The sequence below is a fragment of the Gracilinanus agilis genome, chromosome 1 (genome assembly GCF_016433145.1).
Source record: "Gracilinanus agilis isolate LMUSP501 chromosome 1, AgileGrace, whole genome shotgun sequence".
In the NCBI taxonomy this organism is placed as follows: Eukaryota; Metazoa; Chordata; class Mammalia; order Didelphimorphia; family Didelphidae; genus Gracilinanus; species Gracilinanus agilis.
The window spans coordinates 255,683,902-255,707,166 of record NC_058130.1 but is presented as its reverse complement, the minus strand read 5'-3'; the positions used below and the strand labels follow the sequence as shown (position 1 = coordinate 255,707,166).

Below are 23,265 nucleotides of genomic sequence, written 5' to 3'. Positions count from 1 at the left end.
TAATGTCTTCATAGATATAACTATGAGAATAATTGATGGGGCAAGAAGAGAGGCAATAGAGAAAAACATCCCTTATGAATAATAAATGACTGCTGATTATTTTGTTTTTTGGTCCAGTAATGCAGATTAGAAATCATCTGTAACTTTTAGAGTCCTAAGAGAATTGTCTGGGACTCTGAGAAATTGAGTGATTTGTTTCGTGGTAGCATACCTATAGTATGTGTCAGACAGGACTTAAGTCCAGGGTCTTCCTGATTTCTAGACCAACTCTATCCACTGCACCATACTGGGTGCACCAAATAGGATGATAGAAAAATAATTTGCTATTTCTAACTTTGCTTATTTCCTCACTAATATTTTTTGCTTTCCTAGCCTTTGGAATTTATGGACTGAGTGAGGAAATAGTTATTTCATACTTTTCAAGCACCCAGATTTCCACTTACTTTAATCACCTGAAACTCAGCTGTGAGCCTGAAGTGAATGGATGGGGGTAGGGAAGAATGTCTCAAAGCTTATAGGAGAGATGTAGAGCCAACCAAGATCAGGCCAAAATGAATGAATGAAAATCATTTATTAACTTCTAAGGATAGAATACAAAAGCATATAAATGAATGGGAATCAGGGAAACAGAACTTTTTTACTTAGTTTTTATTGCTTCTAGTAAACAGTTACTAAATTTTCATGAGTTTGGTTATTTATGTTTTGCCCAGCAACCCTAATTACAGAAAATTAAAAGGAATAGTTTAGGTAAGACTGGGTTTTTGTACATAATAGCTAACATTTATATGCTAGCTTTAAGGTTCACTTAAATTTTTGAGAACATTTACATATTTTATTTCATTTGATCCCCATGGAGTATTATTATTATATCTCCATTTTACAAATGATGAAATATATTGAGAAAGGTTCAGTGATTTGTTCAGGGGCATAAAACCTTAGTCAGTAAGCCGTAAGTACTCACTTTGGTGCCAGGCACAGTGTTAAGCCCTAGAGATATAAAAAGAGGCAAAAGACAATGTCTGTTCTTAGGGCCCTCACAATCTAATTGGGGAGAAACCAAGAGAACAGATATGTACAGAGCAAGTTGCATACAGGATAAATAGGAAATAATAAACAGGGAGAAGACACTATAATTAAGAAGGGCCAGAGAAGGCTTCTATAGAAGATAGGACTTTAGTTGAGACTTAAAGGAAGTCAGGGAGGTCAGTAGTTGGAGTGGAGGATAGGAGATAGCCAGAGAAAATACTTGGAGCTGAGAGATAGAATGTCTTATTTAGGGAACAGCCAGTGTCACTAGACTAAAAAGTACATATTGGGGAGCAAGGTATAAGACAGACTGGAAAGAAGATGGTTAAGTGTCTGAGACAGAATTTGAGCAAGTCTTAATGATTCCAATGGAGTACTCTTTTTCAGTACCACCACCTAGCTGCCTCATAGATGCTAATAAAGAATTATTACATAACCCAGAAAGAGGAAGAAATCCTGATCTAAGCCAACCACTCTTTTTAAAAGTAAGGAAATAGGGGGCAGCTGGGTAGCTCAGTGGATTGAGAGCCAGCCCTAGAGATGGGAGGTCCTAGGTTCAAATCTGACCTCAGAAACTTCCCAGCTGTGTGACCCTGGGCAAGTCACTTGACCCCCATTGCCTACCCTTACCACTCTTCTGCCTTGGAGCCAATACACAGTATTGACTCCAAGACGGAAGGTAAGGATTTAAAAAAAAAAAAAAAAAAGTAAGGAAATGCTAGCTGTGTGTCCCTGGGAAAGTCACTTAACCCCAGTTGCCAACCTTTAACATTTCTGTCTTGGAACCAAAATTCAGTATTGATTTTTAGAGAGAAGGTAAAGGTTTAGAAATAAAAGTAAGGAAACAGGCTTAGGAAAAGGGAAGTGGTTTGCTGAATCAGTAACAGGCCTGGGAAAATGAACCCAGATCTGTCTTAAAGTCCAAATGTTACTTTTTTTTTTTTAAGTAAAAATTTTAAATTAAAAAAATTTTTTTTTCCTCCCAGTGCTCTTTCTCATTTCATCCCATTTCTGACAACTACACAGTAGCAAACTAGTTCAGGCCTTCATTATCCATCACTGTTGTAGAAGCCCTCTACCCAAAGTCCATTTTTTCTTAATCCATTGCCAAGTAAATCTTCAAGTACAGCTTTAAATTTTTCCTAATGTACATTTGTTCTTAATCCATCTGAATGTACTGGGAGATAAATCCTCCGTAAGCATAATTTTAATTTAGTCATTTCTTTGCTGACAAAACTTTCAGTGGTTCCCTAACGCCTATTGATTAGATAATTCATGCTTAGATGGATCCATGATCTTACCTATGTGGTACTACCTCCTATTCAGGGTGTAATCCATCTACTCCCTATAATCTTGTTGAGTCTTGTATCTTCCCATAAATCCACTTAGCTTTCTAGAGTCCTCTTTCTAGGATTTTTAGCATGTGGATGCCAGTTGAATTAATTCAGGATGTCGCTCTGTTATTGTTAGCTCTTATTGTGAAAAAATCACAGATCTAGAGCTGAAAGGGACGTTAGAGATCATCTACTTCAACTCCTCATGTTAAAGATGAGGAAACTGGGGCCCAGGAAAGTCACAATTAGTCTTTGTTGGAGGTAAAATTTGAACCCCGGTCCTTTTACTTTAGAGCCATACTAACGTAGGAGTAGGATAGGGCCCCCTGAATTGGCATCAGCCCCATTAATTGACTACTCTTTGGAGCTAGTCTTAAAACCAATTTCAAATCTACCTAAAATGTATAATTCCAGCCCAGAAGTGTCTAACAGCCTGAGTGCTGCCAAACCACATCAAATGTAACTGGGAAATTTTAAACAAAATAAATAAAAATACAATATAGATAAGAGAAAAAAAACATTTGAACCAATTCTTCCTTACTCCATGTCCAGTGTTCTTTCCAGCGCACCATATTGTGGACATAAGTGCTAGAAATGCAGGAAGGAGGGGATTCAAAAAACTGGAATGACCAGTAGTAGTATGTTGTAAGGTAAGTCTTGAATATTGAAATTATACCTCAGTGGTTAGCACTTGGAAGGCAGATCTCTATGCAGTAAAACTATGAAATTCAAGAGTTCCTACTTATGTAATTTTATATAATATAAGAATTGAGGTTTTGGCACTGGAATATTCAGTTCTTTAGATTTCTTGTAGTAGTTGGAATGTGACAGTGTTATACAGTGGATAGAGACTTGCTCCAGGGCCAGATAGGGCTGTTAAAGTCTCAAACTGGCCATAAAAATCTAAGCATATCAACTCTCGGTGCCCCCAGTCTGTAAGATTAGAAATTGTAGAATAAGTGCAGATCTTCATTAATAATTGGTTCCTCATCAGGAGTTAGCCATTCCAATGAAATCATAGGTGTCCAGTCTAAAAAAATTTAAGTTTGTGGTTTAGCCCACGCTTGTTTAAGAATTCCTACACTAAGCAAAAAAATGAGTCCTTTCCAACTCTTGAGATTTTATGATTCTCTGGAGAGAAATTCTGAGGCTGATATAGGGAAATTTGCTTTTTAAAGAGTAATGCTATTTATTTTTTTTTATTTAGGAAAGCATTCTACTAAAAAGAATCTGAGAAAATATTTAAGTCTGGGCTTTATGACTCCAAACTTCAAAAAGGAAAATAACAAAGATTTAGAGTAGAAACCAAACATGTAATTTTTAGTATAGCATTTTAGAACTGGAAAGTAGGCATCTTAGATGTTGACATATCACCAACAGCTAAGGAATTTTGTAGCTAAGGAAGTTTAATGGAATTATTTTCCCTAGGTCACAAAGCAAATCATTGTCAGCTGAAATTAAAACCCAAGCTCTGTTATATCTATATATAGTTATATATACTCTTTATTGGAATGGGATTTACTTAAATGTACATATAGAGCATTAAGATGTAAATAGGTTTAGTACACAGAGACTGACACATTGTGGCACGATTGAGTGTAATAAACTTTTCTACTAGCAGCAATGCAATGACCCAGGAATTTATGAGAAAGAACTGTGGAAATGGAAATGCATTAGAAAAATATGTGGTTGATCACGTAGTGAGCCTGGGATATGGTTGGGATTTTGATGTTAAAAGGATCACTCTACTGCAAATATGAATAGCACGGAAATAGATTTTGAATAATGATACATGTATTATCCAGCGGAACCGCTTGTCAGATTCAGGAGGGGGGAGGAAAAAGTGAGGGGGGTTGTGGAACATGAATCATGTAACCATGGAAAAATATTCTAAATTTTAAAAAAAGATAGTTTCAAAAAGCCTTTACAATATGGAATTGTGATTTTAATGTACAGATTCTAAAACTCTGGATATTTTGGGTTTTGTCCTTAAATGTAGTAGAGGGAATTGGAAAGAATACTTGACCTTGAAAGGCAGTAATATTTCTGAAGGGAGGGCCTTAAAAGAACAAATGGAAAGATTTAAAAGAATTTAGAAGAGTTTCAAAAGCTGTAATAGAGCAGTAAAGAAGGAAAAATAGAACTTATTTTTTTATGCTTATAAGAACAAATTGGATTTTACTTGAGCAAAGGGAACTCTAAATTTAAGATTGCTTGGTATTAAAACTTTTTTAAGTATATGTTTTTGATGAAGGAAATAACTGAAAATACATTTTTGGCTCTTTAAGTTCAGGCACTATTTATTAGTCTATTTCTAGTTCCTATGTGATGTTATTTTCTTTTACTGATAGCTTGATGCAAGTGTGGCAAAAGTGTTCAAAATCAGAAATTAAAATGTGTCCTTTGAAACCCTCCTAACTATAGTGAGACTTTGTTTCTTCCTTCCTTTCCTCCGCACCACGAGCACACATTTATCCCTTGTCCCAGTCTTGTTGCAGCTGGTTTTCAGTCTCCTGGTATCCACACTGATTATTAAGAAACCAACTGACAAAAATTGAAGAGTATATACCAGGTTGCATTTGGCATAAATTGAAGAGAAATACTCTGTTGCATTTGGCATTTTCAGAGATGGAATCTTTGATGCCATAACATGTCCCCAGGGGAATGAAACTCCAGGGTAAGGAGACAGGCTGTGACGTGGATGTTTCTGGGATGTTGGACTAGCTACGAGGTGTGGCTGACAAGGTTACAGAGACAGACACTTGTGGCCATATTTCTCATTAATGTATTCCTTCTACTACCAGAAGCCCAAGACCCAGGAAACTTTTTCTGAGCATTTCAGTGTGAAATAAGTTTTTGCTGTCATGATAGCCCACTCTTTTTGTCAATTGTCCTGAAAAAATGAAGACCTGGTACACTGCCTCTGAAAAGTTGTTGATTACTATAGCAAATACTCTTCCCTTATGAATTTAAACATGCTATGATTTCATTGTCCCAAGACACTCATGGCAATGCAGATTTTGCATGCACAGAATGAATTACTCATTGAAAAGATCTTTGATCTAGAGCTTCAAGGGATCTTAAAGGCTTTGTAACCCAACTGCCTCTTGACAGAGATGAATAAAGCTAGGCCCAAGAGGGGCAAACAAATTGTCCAAAGTCACACATGTGACAGGATTTGAACCTAATGTCCTAATTACAAAGCTTTGGACTAGGCAATCTTACATTTACAAACTGCTGCTTGAATTAGGACATCTTCAAGAGCATTGTGGAGTTTTACATATTTTCTTTGGCATTTGGAATAATATGGTAATGTCATTCAACAGTCAGCAAGCATTAAGCACTTAGAATGTTCCAGAAACTGTGCTAAGTTTTAGGGAGACAAAGGCAAAGCAATCCCTTCCCTCAGAGAGCTTAGGTGCCAGTGAGAGAGGCAATCAGTGGCTCTCTTTGATAATCAGTTTCAGTTTTCTACTAAACTATTTAATATTCTTTTTTGTGATAGCTTTGGAACGTATTATTTTATTCACAACATAGAGCAGAGATTTAATTACACAGCTCCAGGTGCTGTGAAGTTTCATAGAGAAGAATCTCTGAATTCTGGCAGTGTTTTCTTTCTGCAGGTGCCAATCCTGCTGTCTCTGACCCTTGGAGGGCGCCTGCTGGATCTTCTACTCAGTCACTTCCAAAGAACACAGATCCATGGGTACCTTCTCAGTCAGCTAGTGGAATAGCAAAAGCTACCACAGATCCTTGGGGACCAGCATCTGCTAACAAAACTATTTCCAATTCTGGTAAGTCTTTCTGTTTTTATTGACTTGTTTTAGCCCACTGCTGCCAAATTAAAATGTTAAGGAATATAACGATAATTTTAAATTTGAGTTATTTGTGATGGTATGGTTTTTTTTTTATTGTTGTTGTTCCTTGACATCCAAACACAGTTGATTCCCCTAAGTTTGACTTACCTGCTTAATAGCAGATTTCCATGTCTCTTTCACAGCCTGCCACATTTTGACACTCATTTACAGTGACCTCACCACCTTTTATGTTTATATAACACCTTTCCTAGAAGTATAATATGTTTCATAAATATTCTCATTAATTCTTCCAACATCTAAGTGAAGAAAGGAATGGGCATATGTTGATAACCCTACCCAGGGCTCATAGGCAGATATAAGGTTATTTGTCTTTCACTTCTCCCAGGGATCTATTACCTTCATACTTTACTTTTGACTGCCCAGGGAACCTCATTTACCACCACCCCACCACCCCTGCCCCTCCCAGTACTATAATCAAATCTGTCTGTTTCTTTTCTATTCTATGGTATTTTATGTCCCTTATCTTTTTTTTTGTATCTTTCCTTTTTCTCCCTCTAATCACTCCTCTCTTCCCCACACACAAGTGCTTTACTTATAGGAATAGTTGACAGGGCAATATTTGGAGCAGAATTTTCCAGGCCTATTAAAGCACACAATGTAAGTGGCTGCTTACTGTACTCTTAGGCAAAATCAGCTTGACCCACCTAGCCTTATAGAAAAAGTCTTAGAGAAAGACAAATTGAAACAGAAAAAATAAAGTGACTTTGCCCCTTTGTTGTATATTTAAGTCATCATTTTTTTCTTTAATATAGGATCTTTTGATCTCTTCAGTAACTTGAATGGTACACTTAAAGATGACTTTTCTGATTTTGACAACCTCCGAACCTCTAAAAAGACAGGTATGTAACAGAGGAAGACAGAGTTGGGGGGCTTTTTTTGTTCTCCCCCCAAGTAATATTTACTTGATAACTATTTTCATTTATGTTTACAGAAATAAGATTCAAACTTCAGAAGGAAGTACTTAACATTTTTCTGTCTTGAGGCTATAAAGCTTCTAATTCTAGGAAGTCATACATGCAGCATATCAAGTGTATGGAGTAAAAGCATTTGCTATCATATTTTTGATAGCTTTTTGTTAATTACACAATTATCTGCATTTTATTTCTCTATTTTTGATGCTTTCTAGATTTTTCCTAAAATCTCCAAATGACATTTCGTTGAATCAGAGAAAAGACCCTATTTTGTCTGCCTCAGTAATTACTCTCTTTCCTTCTCTAGCTTGTTCCCAACCCTGACAAATATGCCAAAGACTTCTTTGATTCTTGCTTGGGCCACATATCCTAAAATGCTTTTTCTTTGATTGGGGGGCTGGATAGTGTGGTGTGTAAAGAGTATTATTGAGCTTAATGTTGGAAAAGATCTAGGTTTTAATCCTAGTTTTAACACTGTAGCCAAGGGCAAAGTCATTTAAACTTATTTCCTTATACTTTACTACAAAAGATGTATTTTTTCCATCCTATTTCAGTCACCCAGCCTTCTGTTCAACAAAAATTGCTTGGTTTATATTATAATTCACTGTTTTCAGGAGGTCTAAACTCATTGACCAGTTTTTCTTCCTCCTACCTTCCTTAGGCCCTGAACCCACTTTGCATAATAGTACCATTTTCTTTTTCCTCCATCATTTGTCTTATGGTACCTCTGGAGAAACACCTGTGTTGGCCTCTTAGACCAGTAGACTATAAAGTGATTAATAGGCCACCCCAATAAAACGTATAACCAAAGTAAAAAAAGGGACAAGGCAGATTACTTACTGATCTCTCTGCTACCTGTGCTGGCCCTCATTTCTTTCCTCTTCCCCTTTCCCCGTTTATGATTTCAGTAACCTAAACCCACCTGGAAAGTGTGGATGCCATGCTCTCCTTTGTGCCCAGCAATGGACCCTCTCTTCTAGTACTTCAGAAGCTCCTTGCTCACATGTACCAGGGCCTTGTTACCCACCCTAAATCATTGAGACCTGAGCAAACCTTCCTCCAGAGCTGTTCCCTTTAACTCAAAATTGCTGGCTGCCACCAAGACCTTCTACAACACCTACAAGGCCACTTTGGCAAAAAGTGGTTCAGGTAGAAATCCTAACTGTTCCCCTCCCTCCCCAACCCCTGTTTTTAAAGAATAAAGTGGTTTGGGTTTTAACAGAAGACTAACATAACATACTTGGGCTTATTTACCCAAATACAAGTTTCCAGAAATTAACCAACCTTCTATATAGTCTCCCTGATTTTCTTCTGCCCCTGGGTAAGACATGTTCCTTTCTTGTGCTGCCCAAGAATCATATCAGCCCAGCAAATGCTTTCACCCAGCCACTTCCTAGCATGACCTGCCACTTTAGTACCTTCTTTTGTAGACCTAAGACCATCACTTTTCCCACAGAGGAAGGGGCAGTAGCCATTGCTGCCAACATTAGCATTGGGCAAAGGAGGAGGATCCATGTGCATATGTTACAAGGAGGGTAGCTATATCTATAAGAGAAGGTAAGTGGGGAAAAAAGAGAAAGGAGAGGATGGAAGAGAAAAGAGAATGAAGAAGTTGAGAGAGAAAGAATGAAGACCTTAGTAATAATGCCATTATTGTAGGTAGAAAGTCTCAAAGGATTCTTATGAAGATCATCTTGTACAATTAGTGTCCTACCTCAGAAAAGAAGTTGGTAATAGCCATAATGAGAAAGTTCAACCCTTTCTGATAGCAATAGGCAACTGTGCCATTGCATGGCATCTGAGTCACAATGGTGTAATAATCCTTAACACTTCCCTCCTGGTGTTCCTTTTTTCCTTGTTCTTTGTATGTGTCTGTCTGTCTCTCTTTTTCTGCTACTCCTTCCCCACTTTTGCATTTTCTTCCTCTGTCCTTTTTTTATGCATTCCACCCCCCTCCAAGCAGAATATCTGTGAGTGCTGAGCCCTGGTCTAAAGAATAAGACAGGTAATCTGAAACATCTAATAGTTTAGAGGCTTCAGTTTAGATCGGTGATGGGCAAACTACAGCCCGCAGACCAGATGCAGCCCCCTGAAATGTTCTATCCACCCACACGACATTATTCCTAATCTGACAAATACAATAAGTAGAATACAATACAATGAAACTTCGAAAGAGTTGCCTTAGAAACAGACTGACAGATGAGCATTTCCTTTCCTTTGGCTCCCTCTTTAAAAAGTTTGCCCATCACTGGTTTACATAATTATGAACATCTCCATGAGACTTTCATAAATGAGAGTTCACCCAGGAATGATAAATTAGGCCATTTTATATGGAAGTTCTGTTCTTCGTGGCCTTTGGAGAGTGGGAGGATATATTAAAAAAAGAAATTTCAAGTGTTTTCCTTTGTAGGCTAATTTCAAACTAAAAAAAAGTTTTGTGTGTCCTTATTAAACTTATACGTGAAGTAATGAAAAACTAGATTGATGGCTTGATTGTAGTGAATCTTATCATTTTGAAATGTTTTTGCATGACAAACATTTGTCTTTCATTGCACTTTATAAAAGCTTTCTAAGTGACACTGGTTATGTTTTTAAGTGACAAATATATGTACAAATATATCTATCCAAGTTAGTACCTAAACATTCCAACTTTTCTTTTTTTAGCTGAATCCATTTCTTCTCTACCATCCCAAAACAACGGTACATCAAGTCCAGATCTTTTTGATTCTCAATCTGTGAATTTGGTCTCAAGCAAACAGAGTGTAGCTCGGAAAACACCAGAGTCCTTCTTGGGTCCCAATGCAGCCTTAGTGAATCTGGACTCTCTAATAACCAAGCCATCACAACCTGTTCCTTCACTGAATCCGTTCTTGGCTCCAGGTATGTATGCCTTAGCCCTTAAATGGCAAATATTATCAGGGCATAGTTGGTTTTGAATCTAACTTTTCAAACCTATTTCCTTGTTTGCTGAGAAACTGTTTCCCTTACTCTCTTCATTGCTTTGCTTCTAAAAAAAATGGATGGAATGCCAAGTCAACATTCCCTTGTTATCTGCTGCTCAAGAGCAAAAAAGGCTTTGATTTTAGTAGGTAGGGAGCCTTTTTTTCTAGCAAGATCCTTAAGAGAAAATTTTTGAAACCCTAAGAATTATTTTAAATAGACAGACATTACTAGACTCCATAATGAAGTATCTTAACTCTTACCTGAAGTACAGAAACATAGACATTGTCCAGATCTCCTTTTCATCCTTTTTTTAAAAAGTTCTGCTCTCCAATGCAGTGGAACTGGGATTGGGAATTAGAGGATTTGGGCTTGAATTTCAGTTCTGCTAACATGGGACAAATTACTTCACCTCTAACTTGACCTCAATTTCCATATCTTAAATGAGGAACTTCAACTAAATGATCTCCCATGGTCCTTTCTAGTTCAAAGTCCTGTGATCTGAGAGCCGTATCCCACTACTCTCCCATAAAAAAGGTTATACTTTGATGGAATCACGTCACCATCTGCAGGTCTTTTGGTATAGTATTATTAAAGATGGACTTAAAGGGGTACTAGTTGACTCAATGGATTGAGAATCAGGCCTGGAGATGAGAGGTCTGGGGTTCACATCTGGCCTTAGACTCCTAGGTGTGTGACCCTGGCCACGTCATTTAGTCCCAATTCTAAAATGGAAGGTAAGAGTTTAAAAAAAAGATAGACTTAATTCTCTGGATAGGGAAGGGTGGGGCACCTCTTAGATAGTTGTGCTTAGATAGAGCACATGAAAGGGCAGACTACAGTTCCCCATTCTTGCTTTTTGGCCATAAATTTCTGCATCCCTTCCTCAAACACTTTAGAGTTTTGGTTACCTAGCAGCCACACATTACTGGATTTGCTCTCCTGATTTGATTACTCATATCAGTGGAGAAATATTTCATGAGTTAAAATGAAGCAACTCCATTGATAAGGGATTCTAGAAAAAATCCTAACCAAGACATCAATAACTGCTAAGAGCATGAAGATGTATTAGCAGGTTAAGGCATTAAAGCTGAGGCACTCAAGAAAAGTCTGACCCTTCTCTTTTTCTTTGTTGTAGTAATGATGTGTGATTTGTGCTTCTTGCAAACAGGCTATCGAAATTTTCAGTTATTTTCCAAATACACACTCAAATTTTGTCTTGCTCAGTAGCCATTCAGAGCCCAAATTTGTATTATCTCTCCATATTTGAAAGTTCTTGGGAACTGATTGCATGAGTTGTTACTTGTATTAATAATTTGAGTCAGATAGTATTGAGCTAAAGGAATTCAGATCAATAAATATGTGTTTGTTCAAAATAACTCTTGGGGATTGGGAAAGGGATGGGGTATGGCATAGCAAGCCTCAGACTTCATTGATACAGGGTACTCCCAGTGAGGAAACTTCCTCATCTAATGCAGGTTGGCAGCTACTCAACCACTTAGCAGGCATTGCAGGATGCTGTGGGCACCAACAAGTGAAGTTTCTTGCCCAGGATGTATCAGGGGAGAACTTGAACCTAAGATCAGTTTTCTACCCACTATTCCATGTTGCCCTGCACACCAATAAATAATGAGCAAGATATTTGCCATTTCTAACTTTGGTTCCATCTTTGAGTACATAGGAATGTAATTAGGCAGTTAGAAGGATAGGAAAGAAACAAACCACATCTTGACCTTTGAAATCCATAATCTAAGGAAATAAAATACATTAATTAATGTCTTATAGCACACAGACTTTCAGGAGCTTCATTTACCTAAACCATACCCATGAACTTTAAATTCAGAGGGGAGGGTCCCAAAAGGCTTAGTGAAGTTTTAAACTTTTAATAACTTAAAGCTGCACCAAGACTTTTGAGTCATTCTGTTGAGGTGAGTGGGGCTCAACAATGGACCCTGCTTCAAAATCTGTTAACTTTATTCCACAGGAGAAAGTATTCTTATTTCCCCAAGCAGTCTTATGTTACTAGATTAAAAAGGGATACTACTAAAAACAAACCTACTAGGAAGTGATAAGTGGTGTGGAAGTGGAATCAATCTATAACTAGAGAAGCTGTCTGTTTAGGGAATATTTAGTATTGGAGTAAATAAGTCCTATGTGCCTGTCTAGTACAGAGGTTTACTTTTTGCTAATTGATATAAGTACTAATTACCATGAACCATTAGAAAGGGGTTAAATCATGTTCACAGTACTGTTTAGCATTAGAAGAAACATTTCATTTAGAAAGATTTTTTTACCATAGATGTTTCTTTAAATGTTTTGACTCTTGAGGAATTTGAATATTGAGTGTTTTGGGTCAGAGAGTATTGAGGAATAAGTTTGGAATGATACTTTGAAGTCAGATCATGGAAGATTTTTGATGCCAGAGAAGTTTATATTTTATCCTGGAGACAGCAAGATATGTTGTGTGTTATCCTGGGGGAAACAACTGGAAGTTTTTGAGCAGAGAGAAGTGACACGGTCAGATATGTGTGTTAGATTATTTTTTTTACAGTTGTATGGAAGATTAGAATGGAGAAAGGGGAGGTTAGAAATGGCTTTTTTTCTAAATTAGGGAATCCTTAAAATAATCTAGGAGAGAGGTGATAAAGACCTCAGTTAGTCTGATAGCTTTGTAAACAGACAGAAGGGAGTAATGAGAAATATTTCAGAAACATAATAGACACTGACAATTTGGCCACTGTTTGGATGCAGGAGAGGGATGAGTCAAGGATGACTTTAAAGTTATGAATCCAGATTACTGGTAGTGCCCAAATTTTTGAACCAAGGAACGACCTAGAGACATAGACAAGTTTCAGGAGAAAAGAGCACTTTTATGGTTCAGATGATGAGTTCTATTTGAGATACTTAAGTGTGCAGGGTTACAGAAAGAGAGAATAAACATTTATGTAGAGCCTATTATGTGCCTGGCACTGTACCAAGTGTTTTTATAAATACTATCTCATTTTACCCTCATAGCAACCCCAACAAGATAGGTGCTATTATTAACCCCATTTTACAATTCAGGAATTTGAGGCAAACAGATTAAGTGACTTGCTCAGGACTACACAGCTAATAAATGTCTGAGGTTGGATTTGAATTCAGTCCCAATGTTCTATCAACTGTACCACTTAGCTGTCTAAAGGCAGCTAACTTTGTGAAACTGGAGCATAGAAGAGACAATAGTAATAAATATATAAATCTGAGATTGAGTGATGATGAGTTCACCAAGAGAGAACGTATAAAGAGAGGAGATAAGAAGGAATAGGACAGAACCTCAAGGGAACACCTGTGCTTATGGGTTGGGTAATGAGTGGTGAATCAACAAAGGAGACTGAAAGGTAGTCATAGAGGTAGAAGGAAAAGAACCAGTTAAAAGCAATGTCACAGAAACCAAGGAACCAGCAGGTATCCAGGAGACAGGGCTGTTTTAAAAAAAAGCAGCCAAGAAAGCAAGGAAAATGTGAAGACTTTAAAAGATTGCTGGATTTAGCAATAAAGAGTTCAACAACAGATTGTGGTACATGAATGTATTGGAATATTATAGTGCTATAAGAAATGATGAATACATAGAATTCAGAGACGCATGGGAAGATTTCTATGAACTGATAGTGAATTAAGCAGAACCAGGAAACATCATATACAGGAACATATATATATATGTGTGTATATATATATATATATATATATATATATATATATATATATATAAGTAAACGATAAAGAACAAAAAATATATATTTTTGAATGTTTCTTAATTATAAGAACCAAACTTAACTCCAGAGAAGAATTCCCACTTCCCTCCCTTCTTTGTAAAGAGGGGAATATTACATATACTCCAAGATATCATAGATGTGGTAGTTGGTTTTGCTGAATGGCTTTAAAAAAAAACTTTAGTAAAATAAAGGTTTTCTTGAAAAGCAAAAAAGGAAAACAATACACTTGGAAATTAAGGTGATTTTTAAAAAAATAAGATGCCAGTAAAACTAATATTTTGTTTTAAAGAGCACATTAACAACTTTGGAGAAAGAAGTTTTAGTAAATTGATGGGATCAGAAGCCAGATTGTAAGGAACTAAAAAGTGAGTAGGTACTTAAAAGCCAGAAGCAGTAAGATTAGAACATTTTTTTCTAGGACTTTGGCAGTGAAAGAGAGAAAAAGATGTAGGATGATAGTTTAAAGAACTGAAGCTCAAGTAACATTTTTAAAGGAAGGAAGAGATCTGAGCATGTTTGTAGGTAGCAGAGAAGCAATAAGTAGCCAGAAATCAAGGATGGGAATAATGCTGGCCAGCCACTTGCACATTACAGTCACACTAAAAATTGGAAATTTACATAATAAATTCTCTGTAGAGATAAGACAAATAGATATTTTTAGGTGATGTCAGCAAAGATGGTTTGGGGAAGAGAGCTTGTGACAGCCAGTAGCTAAGCTATATTACAAAAATATGTAAGATTTGGACAAATGCTTGGAAGATTTGATTTGGATTAAAAGACATTAATCAGTAAGCAAAATGTTTAAAATCGCTTTACTCCTTAGTATATTTGTAAGTTTTTTTGTAGTTTGCTATTAATAAAAAGAGATTTCAGGAAAGTCATCACAGCTTCTTTCTTGCTCTTTTGACAGTTTCTGCTTGTACATTTCTTCTATAGTTAATTTTAACAAATGCAAGAAAAAGAGATGAAACAGACAATCTGGTTTTTCAGTTTATTTATCCACAGGCATTCATTCCCATCTACCTCTCCACCATTTTAAAGCTTGTTTGTTGTTTTTTTTTTAAACCGTTATTTTTTCTATCTTAATAACTCCAAGATGGAAGGGCAAGGGCTATACAAATGGAATTAAGTAACTTACCTACAGTCCCACAGCTGGGTAGTGTCTCAGGCCAGATTTGAACTTAGGTCTTTTTGATTCCATGCCTGGCACCGTGTTCACTGAACTACCCAGCTGCCCCATCCTCCACCATTTTATTTCACTGAAGGAGAAAGGAAGAAAGAAAGGAAACTAGAACAGTGCAGCTCTTATATACCATCATGTTGCCTGTACCTAGAGGGGAGACAGTACACGTGTGTACACAGACACACACATACAAATCAACTGTGTCATATTGATAGTTTGAGCATAGTTTTTAGAGAGAGGCTATCAAGTTATTATAGAAGCTATATCCTTAATAACTTGACAACCTCTCTCAACTTCATTTTCTTACTTTTCCTTATCATGCCAGTTATCCTCTTTTCCATCCAGAGATTCTATTTCCTTCTTCAGGTTCTACTCTTTAATTTCCCCAAACCAGATTCAGCTCTGACCTACCTACTTCACTGTAGTCATTTAAGAAACAAACCTTTATGAAGCACTTACTTTGTATCAGATACTATGTTAAGGAGTTACTTGAGGTGTTTGGGGTTATTTGTAGTGTGCTATTCAAAGAAAGAGAATTTCAGGTCCATTATCTCAACTTCCTTTTCTTTTGTGATAATTTTTTTTTAAAACCTTACCTTCCATCTTAGAATCAATACTGTGTGCTGGTTCCAAGGCAAAAGAGCAGAAAAGGCTAGGCAATGGGGCTTCAGTGACTTGCCCAGAAAATGTCTCTAAGTGTCTAGAAGCCAGAAAGTGTCTTGAAGCCAGATTTGAACCAAGTACTTTTTGTCTCTGGGCGTGGATCTCTATCCACTGAGCTACCTAGCTGCCCTCCTGTGATAACTTTTAACATGCAAGAAAGGAAATGAAGCAAACGGAATGTATTTTCTCAGATTGATTGTCCACGGGCATGAAGGAAGGCACTAAGGCCATTTCAACTCTTATATGTCATCATTGCCTTCTGTCCTACCCTATAATGGTGTGGGGACTCCTCATCTACGTGTGAGACAAAGCCTTCCAATGCCACCCTATTTGACTTCCTTTTCCTCATTAAGCTTGCGGTCTTTCTTATATTGTCTCTTCCACAATCTTCTTATTTGTTCTGTCTCTTCTCCCTTCCCCTTTTTCTTTGCATATCCCTCCAAAATATAGTTATAATGAGAAGCATTTCTTCTGTAACTAGTAAACTAATTTTTAAGTAATGGAGCAGAAATTTAGAGGATTTAAAGATAATCTCCAGAGAAGACTAGTGATGATAAAATTCCAACTTTATTCTGTTCTTGTCAGATGACACCTAGAGCATAATATGCAGTTCTAGATGTCACTTTTTTAGGAAGGACATTGATAAATTGGAGAATAACTAGAGAAAGGCATCCACACTGGTAAAGAGCCTCTTAAATTATGCTATGTAAGAATCAGGTTCAAGGAACTGATAATGCTTAACCTGGAAAGGAGAAAAGTTAAGAGGGGAAGGATAGCTGTTTTTCATGTATTTGATGTACGGCAATCCTACAAATTAGATTTGCCCCTCGGGGGCAGAATCAAGAGCAACAAGTGGAAGCAGCAGTGAGGCAACATTATTCCTTAATAGACAAAGAAACTTAGTAACAATTAGAGATATTCACAATGGAATGAATCACCTCCAGAGGGGGTGAGTTTTCCCTCATGGAAGATATTAAAGCAAAATTGATAGAGATATTATAGAGGAGATTCTTATTCAGATATAAGTTGATAAAATGGCCTGAAGTCCCTTCCCAACTCCAGGGTTTATAAACATGTTTTTAGCTTTGCTAGCATTGTTGGGATAAATGTGTAGCATCTGAGGTGTTTTCTTTTAAGAATAAAACTTATTTTTGGGTAAGGCCTGGTGTAGGGGGGGGTGTTTTTGCTGATGGTTTTTTGAGACTGGGTCTTCCCTTTGGAGGTACAGTGACCCCTCTGGGTCTGATCTCACTGCTGGTTAATGAGACCTTTGGTTTTCTCTGCTCTCTTATCTGGGCTGTTTACTTCTCAAAAAGCATAATGGCCCCCCTATTCCCATGGGCTTGCTATTTTGGTGCCAGACTTCGTTCTTCATTTAGAACTTCCAAGCTCAAGCAACCAACTTAGCCTTCCTAGTAGCAGGAATTGGCATCCACTTTGTGACAGATCTTATATTTTCTCCCAAGACATAGTTCTTCCTTCTTCAAGAAAGTTACATATTTATGATTCCTGATCTCTAGGAAGGGCAGAACATTGTTTCAAAGTTAATAATCATGAACTTCTTCCATTTTAATAGGTTCTTCCACAGCACCAACTCCGATCAATCCTTTCCAAGTGAATCAGCCTCAGCCCTTGACATTAAACCAGATGAGAGCAAGTCCCATCATGGGAACAAGTCCTTCTTTCACTTCTGTGTCATCAGTGAGCATGGAGCCAATACCTCTGCCTTCCATTGCACCAGTAGCTGTTGGAATGACACCAGTACCATCTTTGGGCAGTGTGACATCTCTGACTAGAATGGGCCAAGGGATAACCATTGCAGGATCTATGTCTCAGCCTCTTCATAATACAGGAATTCCTCCACCTGCATCCCAGTCTACAAGTACAACCAACCCTTTCCTCTTATAACATCCCAGATGAACAGAACTTCCTGTCCAGAACATTTTGCAGATTGAAGTCTTCGTTGGAGTAAAATGAACAAAACTCTGTTTGGACTGAATGATGTGCAAGAGATTGGAACATAAATTTGTGGTTTACAGTAATGACTTTGAGAAGAGTTTCCTCTACTGGTTCATCTGACTCTAGTCTTGGCAGATGATCCCTAACTTCAGTTCATGGAGCATTTCTTAAAATGCTCTGGTGACCCAGAAGTGAAATTGGTCTATCTGTATCAGTTATCAGTACTCTCTAGGGAGAAGCCTGCCATTTCAGCTCCCTCTACACTCTAGCAGATGTCAGAACAATGTGCTGTATTCTAAAATTGTCCCCTGCATTAGTCATTTCTTTCAGTCATTGGAGATAAAAGACAGAGTGCTAGTGATGGCTTTTTGCACATAACTATACAGTTCCTGACTGTTGGTTCACCCATAGTCCTTATTCTTAGGAGAATAGTTGGGCATACAGAAGACCAGATTTACACATCAAACACTGCAACACAAAATTACACCACTTTCTTCTCCTAACTTTGGATGCGGAAAGCAAGTTTGCTCCAAAGCTTCACTTGAGAGTTCTTACATTGTCAAGCATAAGATGTGATGTCCTCAGTGTTAAATCTTATACACTACTATCTAGGGACTCTTAGTGACCTTTCTGGGAATAGCATGCTACACTCGTGCTAAGTGAGGCTTCCGCTCTGTGCTTGTCCAGTAGTGACTCTGAAAGTTATTGTGTGTATTTTATTTTTATTTGACTTATCACATAAGTTGAAAGAAAAAAATACAGTGGAACAACTTTTGAATTAAATTCACTAGGGCAAGCTTTAAAACTAATTCAGGCTTAACCTTGCTATATGCAGTTATTCTTGTATACTTTTGCACATATTTTGTTTTTAGTACAGTTTCATATTTGAGTTTGCAAAATTATCTAATAGTCCTTTTTGCTAACATTTTTATAATGTGGTTCTTATTTAACTGTCTAGTTTTGATAGAATTTTATCAGGTCTGGCTGAAATTAAAATATTGGCAGGTGTCATTTTTATGGTTTAAAAATGCTCTCTTATTTATGGTTTTTAGCTCTTGTTTCTGTAAGGGAATTTTAAAGGAAAGAAAAACACTAAAACACTTTGAACAGGAAAATTTCATAATGAAAATGAAAGCAAATTCTTGAGACTATATTTAAAAAAAAAGATGGGAATTTGATTATACTTACTAAGATGACATTTACAAAAAAAAAGCCTCAAGTTGCCTTTTCCTTTCTTTCTTCCCCTTTTTGGTAGTTTTCCAAACTGAATCGACTTTTAGCCTTTGTAGGTAGATCATGAGAGAGGCTATTTTTCTTACTATAATATCAACATCTTGAAATTTTAAAAATTCTAATGTGTGAATGTGACTCTAAATTTTTATCAACTAATTATTTTTTACAAAAGGCACTTTCCAGATTAACAATTAGTTTTCTTTACAACTTGAATTGTAAGTTGAACACATCTTTAACCCTGCATGATTTTGATTTCATATATCTTAATTAATCCTTGCTGGAGTTAAAGATTGTTTAATGTTATTTGTATACAAAACTGACTTTCCTCCACTGTGGGCAGCCTTTTTTCCCCCGTAATGATTTTATTTTCATTTACCACCTTCCAAAACTCCACAAATTACACCCAGAGGTGCATGTTTAAGAGTTCTGAACCTAACCAAGTCTCTTGTCAAAACACTGCTGAAATGATGTCGTCTTGGTGTCCTTTACTGTGTTATATAGAGCAGAAGTTGGGAAGGGAGACAGAAGAATGTCAGAACTAGATTGCAGTTGTGCTCTTATTGTATATATTGAAATAACCTAAAATAGCTGGACACAGAAGGAAGGTACAGTAAACAGCTAGGGGACTGACCTGTGCCCTGTTAGCCAAGGTTCATAAACTAGTCCAGACTTGATTATGGTCACTGATATCAGCCCTACAGGAAGTTAACTTCAGAGCCCTCAAAATACTAAAAATTTGAATGTTAACATAGACTGATTTCTCCCCTGCTTCCCGCATTAATTTTGAATGTATAAAGGCAGATTTCAGAATGCTTATCTGAAAATTTTATAGGAGGAAAAAACTATTTGCTTTCAGTACATTATCAATGAAAAATGCATTAACGTTGCTTTATGCCCCACCCTACTATCCCAACTTCAATGGGGGAAAAATTAAGCTAGGTTTTTTAGAACAGAAACAATTCACTTCTAAGAGTAGGAATTTTCTAGGCCTTGGTATTGGCATATGAAAAATGCACTTTCCAGTTGAGCTGTGGCGAGAAGGTTCACCCTGTTTATTCTTTAGGTTTGGTTACTAATAAATGAAATTCTCATTTTTTAAAAAATTCTGCTAGTGTATACAAAGTTTTAAGTATGTCATTACAGGTTCAGTGAATTTTTAGTCATGTAATATTTATAAGTGTTAGGGATTTTTTTTCTTTTCAAAATAACTTTCTTTTGGGATCAAGGAGAGTAACTGATCTTTACAGCTGAGAATAGGAAACACCATCATGGAATGGTGTAAATAAAAGGCTGTGTGGGTCTAGGAGAATAACTTGCATGCTCTTATTTGAAACCATTCAACCAAACTACTTTAAATACTCTCCTACCACTTTTCTTTCTCTCTTAGGGGAAAAAAAATCACACTTCTTAATTACTTAAGCAATTATGTCAGGCAGTGTTTGTGAGCTACTCAGAAGCCAATTATGGGTGAGGGTAGAGGAGAAACCAGTTTCAGGACCCTGACCTGATTTCCAGCCTGGGCAACCTCTGCCTGTTATAAAAATAGTCTGTGGAAAAGATTTGGCTCGTTTGCTTAGCATTTGCCAGAGGGTGCAGACCTGGGCAGTGTTAGCTGATATATAAAAAGGGTCCATCGTGTTCAAGTTTTCAAGCCATTTCAGGATCTTTTGCTACTCTCTGATGGGCCATCATGTAAGTGAAGTTCTCCCTTTTCCTCTCCTCTAACCATCTTCCCAGCCCCTTTTTCATTAGAAGAAATTTTTGTTTTGTTTGTCAATACCCCTCTTGGATTTTAACTTTCCCAATAAGGTGCTTCAGTCAGATATGTTAGGGACCCAAAAATAGCCTTACTGGTCAAATTGACCCAAGTTTAAATAGTGTTAGCAATTCTTTTGTATAAAAAAAAAACCAAAAAAGTAAAAAAGCAAAAAAAAAAAAATCTTGGTATGACTTTGAACCCTAAAATGTGGTCAGTTATTTATTCGGTCAGTTTTATACTCTATAGAAACCACAGTATGTGCTGGAGGAGGCCTAGGACAGGAGGGGGAAAGGGAATGGGGGGACCCTGCCGGTCGGGGGGGCTTTGGGTGGGTGGGTTCCATCTTGTGCTGTTTACAGTCTTTCTGAGCTCATAAAAAGTACAGCTCATGATATTCTCCATCTTCCCTTTTGCTGTTACTGTTTCTAATGTGTACTGTATGTATGTATTAATATTGCACAGATTGTGGAAAAATTATATGGTTTATTTTTCACAAGTGGAAATCTCACACAAACCTTGCTTACTTTTTACAAGTGTTACAACTGAAATATTTACCAAACTGTTTTCATAATCCTGGAGCAGGCTGCTTTTTTGAATTTGTGCTGACTATTGACACTATTTACTGTATAAATATAATTTATCATTTGTATCATAATGTTATGTATCTCTCTGTGTCATTTTTTTTACCCTAAAGATGTCATACCGACATGTTTAATGCCAGCAGAACAGTGGAAAGAAGAGGGTCTGTAGCTGCACTGGTCAGAATTAAAATTGTACTGCTTACATATTGTCGAGTGATGTCGCCTTTGTCATCTTCAGGTGTTGGAGATTAGGCCCGTTTTGGAATTGTCCTTAAAACCTCTTAAATGTGTGAGCTTCTCAAGATGACAGACATAATCCCACCTGGGTGATCATTGGCAAATAATTTACCTTCCCTGGGCCCTTGTCTCCTCATCTGCAAAATGAGGAGGGTCGGATTAAATGGTCTCTAAGTTCTGTTTCAGCTCTAAATGTAGGCAGCCAGGCAGTATGGAAGACTGCATCTGGAGTCGGGAAGGCCCAAGTATAAATCCAGCCCCAGATGCTTACTAGGTGTATGACTGTGGGCAAGTCATTTAATCTCTCTGGAGATTAACGCACTGGAGAAGGAAATAGCAAACCACTCCAGTATCTTTGCCTAGAAAACGCATGGACTAGGCATCAGAAAGACCTGAATATGATGACTTCCTTCAGATACTAGCCAGGTGACCCTAGGCAAATCACTTAACCTCTGACTTAGTTTTCTCATCTGTAAAAGTGAGGTATTAACACCTCTGAAAGTCATTGTGAGGATCAAATAAGATCACTGTAAAGCACTTAATTATTAACTATAGTGCTTGGTGCATAGTAAACACCATATAAATGTTAGCTATTATGTATGTATGTGTGTACACATTTGTTTTTTAATTTTTAGTTTTATCTTAATTTAATAACAAATTTACACAATTTTCATGTTGTCTCCCTCCCTCCTCCCAGAGCTGACAAGCAATTCAGTCTAGATTATACATGTATAATCATGCAAAACCTATTTCCATATTACTTATTTTTATAAGTGAATTATCTTATAAAATCAAAACCCCACATCATATACCCAAATGAGCAAGTGATAAATCATGTTTTCATCTGCATTTATACTCCCAACGGTTCTTTCTCTAGAGGTGGAGAGCATTCTTTGTCCCCCAGAATTGTCCTGGATCATTCTATGTAGTACAGAGAGAGGGGGTCATGACAGTTTTTTTCAAGCTTTGGCCGAGTTCTGAAATCAGGAGTTTAGAATCTTGAGGGAGAGAGGGCAGTTGGTTTGGGAATCTCGTGGAGAGAGGGTCAGACCAGCTGAGCTGCTTCCTTGCCTATCTGAAGAACTGAAATCTAGCCTAGTTTTGGAATATTTAAGAAATTGTTTGTTTAGATAAACCCTTTGTATCTCCATACCCTACCTCATTTCCTACCTTCCTTCCCTTACCTTAAATGTCTGTGGAGTGAATGAGAGTAAATTAGAGAGTAGTTTAAATCTGTGAGGGGTTTAACTATAATTTGGCAGTATCTTATCTAGAAAAGTTAGTCATCATTTATTCCCTTTAGACATCAAGAGCACCTTGAGAGCTGAGCTAAGGCTCAGACTCCATCTCTGCCTCCCTTCCCCCACCTGAGGTTTCTTTAAACAACTGTTAGGGCTTCCTCAATCCACTTTTCCTGACAAATCAACCTTAAAGACAATAAACCCTTTTGTGTTTCAACAGACCAGTTAATTAGTAAGAGAGGGAAGAAGAGGGAAAGAACCAACAAGCCCCTTCTGGGCTTGAAGGGAAGCCGGGGTATCCATCTTGAAGGAAGGTGTAACTTCAAAACAAGTCCCTTCCTGTGAAATTAACTAAAGCCTGTAGTTAATTTCAGTTCAGTCTATTTCCCTCAGTTTGTCTTTAGTCTAAGTCCTAGACTATAAACCCTGCTGTTCTTTGCCTGTTTAGATTAATTCCTCCTCTCCCTGAAAATCTTTGTTACCTTTAGTGCTATTCTCCCTGACTTCAGCCCATATTATATCCTGAATCTCCCTATTCCAGCCTACCTGCAACCCATATTACTTACCT

At 37.2% G+C, this 23,265-nt stretch overlaps 2 protein-coding genes across 2 annotated transcripts in view; one reads left to right on the top strand and one right to left on the bottom strand.

Moving 5' to 3' along the window:
- EPN2 (epsin 2) overlaps positions 1 to 17,595 on the top strand; it is a 62,600-nt gene extending 45,005 nt beyond the window's left edge. The window contains exons 6-9 of the mRNA XM_044661191.1: positions 5,984 to 6,154; positions 6,991 to 7,077; positions 9,814 to 10,029; positions 17,264 to 17,595. Of these exons, the coding sequence (XP_044517126.1) occupies positions 5,984 to 6,154; positions 6,991 to 7,077; positions 9,814 to 10,029; positions 17,264 to 17,595 (806 nt within the window). The remainder of the gene's footprint in view (positions 1 to 5,983; positions 6,155 to 6,990; positions 7,078 to 9,813; positions 10,030 to 17,263) is intronic.
- Positions 1 to 23,265, bottom strand: part of B9D1 (B9 domain containing 1) — a 96,146-nt gene that overhangs the window by 9,911 nt on the left and 62,970 nt on the right. The window lies entirely within an intron of this gene.